This window comes from Merops nubicus, unplaced genomic scaffold (assembly GCF_000691845.1).
Source record: "Merops nubicus isolate BGI_N331 unplaced genomic scaffold, ASM69184v1 scaffold32809, whole genome shotgun sequence".
NCBI lineage: Eukaryota > Metazoa > Chordata > Aves > Coraciiformes > Meropidae > Merops > Merops nubicus.
In genome coordinates, this window is record NW_008632204.1 from 2,389 (window position 1) to 10,996 (window position 8,608).

At 55.4% G+C, this 8,608-nt stretch overlaps 1 protein-coding gene across 1 annotated transcript; it reads right to left on the reverse strand.

Annotated features, from left to right (window-relative positions):
* Positions 1-3,833: 3,833 nt before the first annotated feature.
* Positions 3,834-8,546, reverse strand: NLE1 (notchless homolog 1 (Drosophila); the record flags this gene model as incomplete). The annotated part of the gene is made up of 9 exons (XM_008947862.1): positions 3,834-3,908; positions 3,997-4,156; positions 4,977-5,179; positions 5,333-5,379; positions 5,718-5,853; positions 6,310-6,502; positions 7,280-7,377; positions 8,137-8,213; positions 8,467-8,546. Coding segments are annotated over 9 exons (1,069 nt in total), but the record flags the coding sequence as incomplete, so codon positions are not given.
* Between the last annotated feature and the right edge of the window lie 62 nt (positions 8,547-8,608).

The window sequence follows — 8,608 nt, forward strand, 5'->3', positions numbered from 1 at the left end:
ACCACCAGCGACCTACAGATAGAAAAGATCATGGATTTCATATGAATTGTTCATGTTGGAAAAGACCTCTAAGATCAGAGTCCAACCACTAACCCAGCATTGCTAAGTCCACCACTAAACCATGTCACTAAGCACCACAGGGGCAGAGTGAAGAAAACACAGAATAACAGCACTGGAGATGGATTTGTGTCTGTCTCCCAGCTGGGCTACATTAGTTCAGCCAAATTAGTCCCTCAGATGTGAGCCAGGACTCATGATCACAAGAGCAACAGATCTAGGAAGGAATTAGCACCTTCCAGGCTGCTTGGCTGAGTACACAGTAGTACACTTTCATCTGGTAGCAGCTCCCCAGAATCTAGACATCACTGAGTTTCCATAAGACCTTTCATCTTCAAAAGCACTGATGGTCTTCACAGCAAGCCCTTTTCTGCCACATCACCAAAATGCAGCCCTTTCTGAGGGAGAAACATCCCCAGAACGATGCTGGCCTGACCCAAAGAAAAGCAGAAAGACTGCTTTTCCTAATGCTCATGCAGTACAAGGAGTCAAGACTATTTTTTTCCTGTTCATAGGAAGATTTTTCTTATATCTCTCCCCAGGCTATAAATATGCACATGAACATCAAATTACTGATCTGGGAAAATAATCAAGAGATCAGCTGAGGCGAGCACAATGTGAATGTGTGGCTCCATGGACCCAGGACCTGGGCAGCACAACACACACCCCACTTGGGCAGCACTCCTGTGTGGACAAGCAGAACACAGCCCCAAGAACAGTTTTCCTAAGGATGTTAAGGTCTCACTTATCCAAATCAACCCCCAAAGGCAGGAGACTGGCACACTCCTGCTCATCTCAGCCCTATCCCAAATGATCCACTTCATTCTAGGCATTCTTACCATTGTCTCCTCTCCTTCCCTCCCTCTCTCTCCATCATACCAAGGAGCTTATTAGGAGGGTAAACCTTCCTCGGAGGGCTGGCATGCTTCCCAGTCCTTATCATCACTGCCCTCCCTTTGGGGATTTGTAACAAAATGAATGGTGACATCACCCGAGCTATCTCAGCTTTTAAAGGAGAAAGTGTCAGAGGGCTCCATGGGACAAAGTTTCTGGATGTACTTAAAATTATTCTTTTATCACCACTGGAATTTGGCTTTGGAAATCAGTGGACAAGGACGTGGTCTTTAGGTACCCATACACACAGAGCCAGTCCCTGCAGGCAGGGTCACCTCCCCCAGCCCTGACCCACCCCCATGTCAAACACAATCCGTGGTGCATTGGAACAGGGCACAGCGACCCCGTGAAACACTCTGGGAGAGGAGGCAGAGAACGAGGCTTCCTCCCTGGCAAAAAGGGAACACTCTACCAGGAGCTGCAGAAGCTGCTGCGTTCAGCACGCCAGACCCAGGGACACAGGGCTGAACTCCCAAGGGTGGGTTGTTTCCTTTAGCACAGGCAGCCCAAAAGACTTGCAAAACGAGCAGGCTTCTCAGCTGTCAGCAGGGATCCATCAGCTGCACGCCTGCTCCTCTCCTTCCCAAGGGCACTGCAGTCTGGGGAGGCAGCATCACCAGCTCCACTCCTAAATCACCCTGTCCCACAGCACTCACCCTAGTGAATTCCAGAAGGTTTTGCTCAGGCAGATGGACACAACGTGGCCCTCACCAGCAGCCAGAGCCAGCTGGAGGGAGCACGCTAATGGAAGAGCAGGTACAGGATATTGACTTCTTCAAAAAACCAAAAGATGCCATGAAGACAGAGCCTGCTGACTTGGCTGGCAGAAAGGCACAACAGTACCTAGTCACATTACAGATTTAACCCTTTGTTCCTGTCTTTCACTCACCTGAATGCTTGCAGAGAAGCAAATGGCCGTTACTGCAACATCCCCTCTTAATTCTCCCAAGCAATCCTGCCAGCAGGATTCCCAACTCTTAAAGTGCATCTTCTGCAGCTGGGAAGCATCTGAGACCCAGACTCCTGTTCTGAGCTGTAGTAATCACTGGGTAGCAACTACAGTGTGAGGGTTGAGAATGTCTGGACCTTCATACGAACTTGCTGCAACTAAATCTGACAATATAACTTCTACTCCTTTATAATCATGTCTTCATTTCCATAATGAATGTTTCATAAGCATCACACTTAAGAAATTCCAGAATAGGCCAACTCTGTGCAATGGAAGTTTTGCCATTTACTGTGACAGTCCCAGCCCCGTCGTCAGCGTGAATCCATGGCAGGGCTAAACACCCCCCAAAATCACTGCTTGCTGCAACTAAATCTGACAATATAACTTCTACTCCTTAATAATCATATCTTCATTTCCACTGTTTCATAAGCATCACACTTAAGAAATTCCAGAATAGGCCAACTCTGTGCAATGGAAGTTTTGCCATTTACTGTGACAGTCCCAGCCCCGTCGTCAGCGTGAATCCATGGCAGGGATAAACACCCCCCAAAATGCCTGTTCCATCCTTTCCTTTCCCTTCCCCACCCCTCCCTTCTTCCCAAGCCTGTTCAGAGGCACAAGTTTTCATTTCAGTTTTCATTTCCCCATTTCCAGGAGCCACTGAGCCCTGAAAACTCAGCACTGCTCTGGCAGTCACTTGACGTCCATGCCTGTTGCACTCTGGACAGATGAGTGAACGAGTTATCTGCTGTGGATGCAGAGGATCACTGACAGATAGTGCTCAGCCCAGCCCACAGGGAAATGGGCTGAGTGGAAAAGCAAAACCTTACTGGAAGAATGAGAAGCCCCAAGACCTCATTCTCAGCAGATCTTTGTCCCAGGCACGCAGCTGAGCACAATTCTGCAATGTAATGATGTGCTGGTCTTTCCCCTTCCCCTCTCCCTCTCTGAAGGTCACACAGGGACAACCCTGTCTGTTCCCACTAAAAGCCTCTTCTTTGCAGGATCCTCCACATCACAAGAAAGGCCATGAGCTGTCCCCACCTCTCTCTTGCTCCTTTCAAGGTGGCAGGCTACTGTAAAGCTGAAATTCTGACAAAAAGCCAGTTGAGATGGAGGCAGATGAGACGTCCCTCCTGTAACGTGCAGAGGAAATCACCCTGCACAGCACAGCTCTTCATAAGAACTAGACTTAAAATTTCCTTCAAATAAATACAAGGAAAGAGTCCATGTGGAGGAGCAGCCACGGGAACAGGTTGCTGTGCTGGGGTCTGTCTCCGTCGTCCATCGCCTCGCAGCTCTCCTGGGCAGAGCAGCTCAGGAGGGACCAGCAGCCACGTGTCGCCGCTCCTACCGACGCCATCTGCGAAGGGAAGGAGCTGCTGTGGCCCTGGGCTGGCACTGCCACCTGGCCCTGGCACAGCACGGGCCCCGGGAGCCAGCTCCTTCCCCAGCCACGCTCCAACGGCAGCCGGCTCCTGGGGATGTGTCTGGCTGAGTAGCTGGGAGATGGGGGAAGGTGAGAAGGGAAAGGTCTGAGCAACCACTGCAACTGTTCTGCCCCTCTCCTGGAGCCAAGACATCTGAGTCAAATTCCACTGCTCAGCTGGAGGGACTCTGCTTTCTAGTCACCTCCCAGGGCACGGCAGCAGCTCCTACCCTGAGGGAGGTCAGGTCTCCAGGCTGGCATCTGCCCCAGGGCTGTGCTCTCTTCAAGGAGAGATCCAGGGACTCTGCTCTCTAGTCACCTCCCAGGCAGGCAGCAGCTCCTACCCTGAGGGAGGCCAGGTCTCCAGGTTGGAATCTGCCCTAGGGCTGTGCTCTCTTCAAGGAGAGATCATGCCCTAACTGTGCAGGTCTCTGCAAGAAAACTACAGCTCTGAAGGACACGTGGAGTAGCTGCAACATCCTCTAGGGGCAGACAGCAGGTTACTCACATCCGCAAGCACTTGTCCTTCCCTCCACTCACAACCCTCTGTCCGTCCGGGCTCCAGTCCGTCGCGTACACCTGGTATGAGGGGAACACACGGTCACCTCTGCTGGGAGGAGCCACTGCCCCTGCCTCTCACGCTCCTCGGCCGGAGCAGCCACCTCACCTCGTCGGCGTGGCCGGGGAGATCGATGGCCAGCTTCTTTGTCTTGACGTCCCAGACCTTGAGAGTGCTGTCGCTGCTCCCGCTCACCAGCAGGCGGCTGTCTGCTGACCAGGAGATCTGGTACACGGCCGAGACGTGTCCCCGCAGCGACACCACGTACCTGCAGGCAGGGCACCACGCAGCCCTTAGAGCAGCAGCCAGATGGGTGTGCTCCAGGCCTGCCCCTGCCCAAGCAAGCAGAGTCGGCGGGTGCCCAGCACACCCCAGACAGCACACACGCAGCAGTCAGTTGCTGTAGTGTCCATAGGTGGCTCAGCCTGTCTGAAAAACCCTCTCAGTCAGGCTCAGAGCCTTCTAGAGGACAGCTCTTTATCTCAACTCCCCTAATGAGAGACCCTTATCCAGCAGGCAACACCAAGGCCTCACTGTACAGATGGGTCCTTCCTCTCTCTGGCTGAGCAGCCTGAACTTTGGAGGACTGTTAAAATGAACAGTGTGAAACCCAAGCTCATCAGTATATTGGGTGATTTACAGGGAAGGACTGCTGCCCCAGAGAGCTCACCAACGCTCCAGCTGGAGGCTAAAAGCTGCACTGCAGGAGCATCCAAACACCAACAGCACCACTTGTAACAAACAATTTGCATTGTTCAGAACAAGCTGTTCCTGGCACAGGAGCCATTTAAACTGGGTCATTCTACAGCATGCAACACACACGTCTTCAGGGGACCAGCCGAGTGGAACACCCCACCCCACCACCACTGCACCAGCCCTGGAGAACCCGCCCTGCAACAGGCAGCGTGTGCCAGGCCCCAGGGCAGAGACAGAGGCAGCTGAGTTCCTGTGCATGGGTTCAGGCTGCAGAGCTGCTGAAGGCACCAGGGAGCTGCTGGCAATGACTCCAGGGCCATCCCTGCCTGCCCTGTGCATCACACACACCCCCCAGACCAGCATCACCTCTGCCACAGAACAAACCAACCCACTTTCCTGTCCTGCCATCCCAGAGCTTGATGGACTTGTCAAAGGAAGCGCTGGCGATGATCCGGGTGTCGGGCGAGAAGAGCACTTGGTTGATCAAGGCCTGGTGCCCTGTCATCCTCTCCAGGGGTTTCTTGTCTTCTGCTGGTCTCCAGAGAAAGAGGGTGAAATCATCCGAGCCCGAGACGAGCCTTTCTGGTTCCTGGCCCTGAGAAAGGGACAAGAAAGCCCGAGTCTGGTACAGGCCAAGTGTAGAGAGCTCGGAAGCATGCCAGTGTTTGGGTCCACAGCCAACTGTGCATGTTTACTGCTTCCAGCAGTAACGGTGCTAGAAATGACAGGAGGGACAAAAGGGACTTACCCTGACTTGGTCATACCTCTGCTGTGCCCTGTCCTTCAGCTCTACCACTGCAAGAAGGAAAGGGAGAGGGAAAGAAAGAGAGGTTTGCAATCCTTACATGAAAGGAAACTTTCTAACCCTGCAATGCCAACTCCAATGGTGGCTCCTTGGGCCAAGCAGACACGTGGGACTGTTCACCCCCCTCCTCTTTGCCAAGGCGACACTGGGAGCACCCCTCAGCCTGCCTGGCCCCAGGCAAGGACGCTCATGGCTGCCAGCATGGCCAACACCCACACAGGGCCTGCTCCCAGCTCTCAAGGCTGCTTTGGCTGGCAGCAGCATGAAGAGGAGACGCCAGGTCCCTGGTCCCCAGGGCTGCCCCGTCCCGGGCGGGTGCTGCACTCACAGGAGCCGCTCACATCCTGGGGGTTGATGGTGGCCTCTGCCGGCTCGAAGGCGCCGGTGCGGAGGACGTAGTCGGTGCTCAGGGCCATGGTGTTCACCCAGTGAGCGTGGCCCTGCAAGGTGCGGCACAGGACCCCCTGGAAGCAAAGCCACCCGCTTAGAGAGGGCTGGGCAGGACACAGCCAGCCTGCCAGGACCCACTGGGCTGCAGGGACCGAGCCTGAGCTTGCCAAACCCTCTTGCCCAAGCTGCAGGCAGGGCTGCAGCCAGGATTAGCAGGGAAGAAACAACCCTGGTGATCTTCAGGCCTCAGTTTGCCGCAGGGCCTCGCACGGAACCCACCAGCAACGGGTCACTCCAGGGGCATTTCCAGCTTTTAGCACTATTATACGATTTTAGAGGTGAAGACATGGCACAACAGCTACCCCTTCCAAACGCTGTCAAGCAACAGGCACTGCCAGGTCAAGAGGACACAACACCTGCCCTGCACCTCCATTTTCAGGGCACAAGCTGTGCCAGGAAAAACAGACAAAGCTACAACCCAGCACATCCCATCCACACCGCCAGCAGCCCCAGGGCTGTGCCTCACTCACGTCTTGGCTCCTCCAGACTTTGATGGTCCTGTCCTGGGAGGAGGAGTAGAGCAAGCCATCGCCCCCCCACTTCACACACGTCACCGACTGCGTGTGGCTGGTGAGGATTTTGTCACACCTGCCCATCAGCGTGTCCCAGATGCGGACGCTGCCATCCTTGGAGGCACTCGCCAGGTAGCGGCACTCCGGGTTTCTGGGCAGAAAACAACCACGGTGAGGAAGAGCACGGCCCCTCCTGCCACACAGGAGCCCAGGGGGAGCACAGCTGGCTGCAGACAGAGAAGTGGAGCCCTGGCAGGGTCGTGTCCCTCTTCTCCATTTCCTCATCCGCTTTTATAATCAGTTTTTGCTAATCCAGTTTTTGTTTGCAAATAGCTGGAGTTTCCTACTGGCAAATTCAATTTGCAGGGCTCTGCTTTGAAAGGGCTCTTTTTGTTTCTTTATTTTTATGATGCCTTGGATTATTGGCTACAACTGACCCTCTCCACCCACCTCTCCCAGACAGAGCTTTAGCTAATTGAAGGGATAAGGGGATTGCACAGTTAATCAGCCTTCATGATAAACAAACTGGATGAGAGAGGCAACCACGATGCAGGAGAGCAGAAAGGGAGTGCTCTGCAGAGCCTGACCTTGGGCACCCCGTGGGCAGCTCCCCTGCCCCGGCACAGCACACCAGGGAGGAGCACATCCAGCCTTCGCCCAGCACCATGGAAGCACCATTTTCCCCCAGCAGGTACGTGGCAGAAGAGGCACAGCCCAGCAGTGCTCCCCAGCAGCCTCCCAGGGACTGTGAGCAGCAGCTGGGACTGCTGAGCTGGACACATCCTCCTGGCCCACCCCGGGGGCCGCTCTCCTGCACGCACCCCCGGGTCAGCACGATGGGAAGGGGGAAGTGGGAGCAGTGCCCTGCAGGTCAGGGTGCTCTGTTCTGAGCAGGGGAGGGGAAGGGCTGGGCTGGCCCCTTGCTTACATGTGGAGTGGCTCCCAGCACAGGCACGTGATCCATTTGGAGTGGCCGGTGAGCACCCGGCCGATCTGATTGCCGGTGGCTGGGTCCCAGAGAAATATCTGCCCAAGAGAGTAAGCAAGAGGGTTGTGTCAGGCCACACGCACCACATGAAGCTCAGGGATGTTTGGGCTCCATTTAGAAAGCAGAGGTGTCCTTGGTGTCATATCTGCACAGGCAGGAGCTGGAAGGCTGGATGCCTTTCCAGACCCCTGCAGCCATCAGCTGACACCTCAAAGAATGAGACACGATCGCCCTCCTCTTTCCCAAAAACACTGCTGCCAGAAAAACATCCACTTCAACTCAAAACCAGTGCAGGTCCCCAAAGAGCCAGCCTAGGCCTCTAAGCACCCTGCACCAGGGAGCTGTGGATGTTTGCAGAGCGCAGTGACAGCCAGAGTGCACCAAACGTGCTACTTATTGTTGGATTTCGTGGGTGGGACACATGCTGGTTTTCTCTTGTTTTTTCTCTCTCTACATAAATGTTCATCTGGAGAGCCAAGGCATTAGTCATCTCCTACTTAAGGACCTGGGAGAAATGGAAACAGAGGACAAGCAGCTCCCTGGGTTAGATTAAATCTGCAGCCCTGGCTCGGCCGGGCGATAGCCCTCCTCACTCCAGCCACCACCCCCGTGGCGGCGCCCTCTGCCAAGGGCCAGAGCCTGGACTCTTTCCTGCACAGGGGGAAAAGCGTCTCCCTTTGTCCCTAACCCCTCAAAGGCCCTTTACCAGGTTTGATTCAGTTGAGAACAGGGCTGCAGAGGGTCCCCAGGCTCCCCCAGATCCCCCAGCCCGGTCGGGGCGGGGAGCCCAGGCGTACCTGGCTGTTCTTGCAGCCCGAGGCCAGCTTCCTGCCGTCGGGTGACCAGGCGATGCTGAGCACCCAGTGCCGGTGACCTGGCAGAGAGCAGGAGTGGTGTCAGTGCAGAGCTGTCCCCGGCTGTCCCCCACGTCTCTGCACAAAGCCACCCCAAAGGAAGACTGGAGATGGGGGGGAACGCTCTGTGTTCCTCCAGGTCAGACTCTCCTCCTCTGCTTTAGCAGTGAAAGAGCAGCTCCCTCCCAGAGCCATGGCCCCAGCCTACACAGCTCTGAGGCATCCCTGAGGGAGGGGGTCAGGAGCTGCCCCCCGGGGCACCCCCGTGCCCACCTTTGGCCGTGAACTGCGGCGTCTCCGTGCTGAGGTCCCAGAAGCGGACGGTGGTGTCTCCAGAGCCACTTGCCAGGTACCTGGCAGAGGAGGAAGAGCCTGGCTCAGCACAGCGTCCCTGGGAAGGGGAGACGGTGACCTC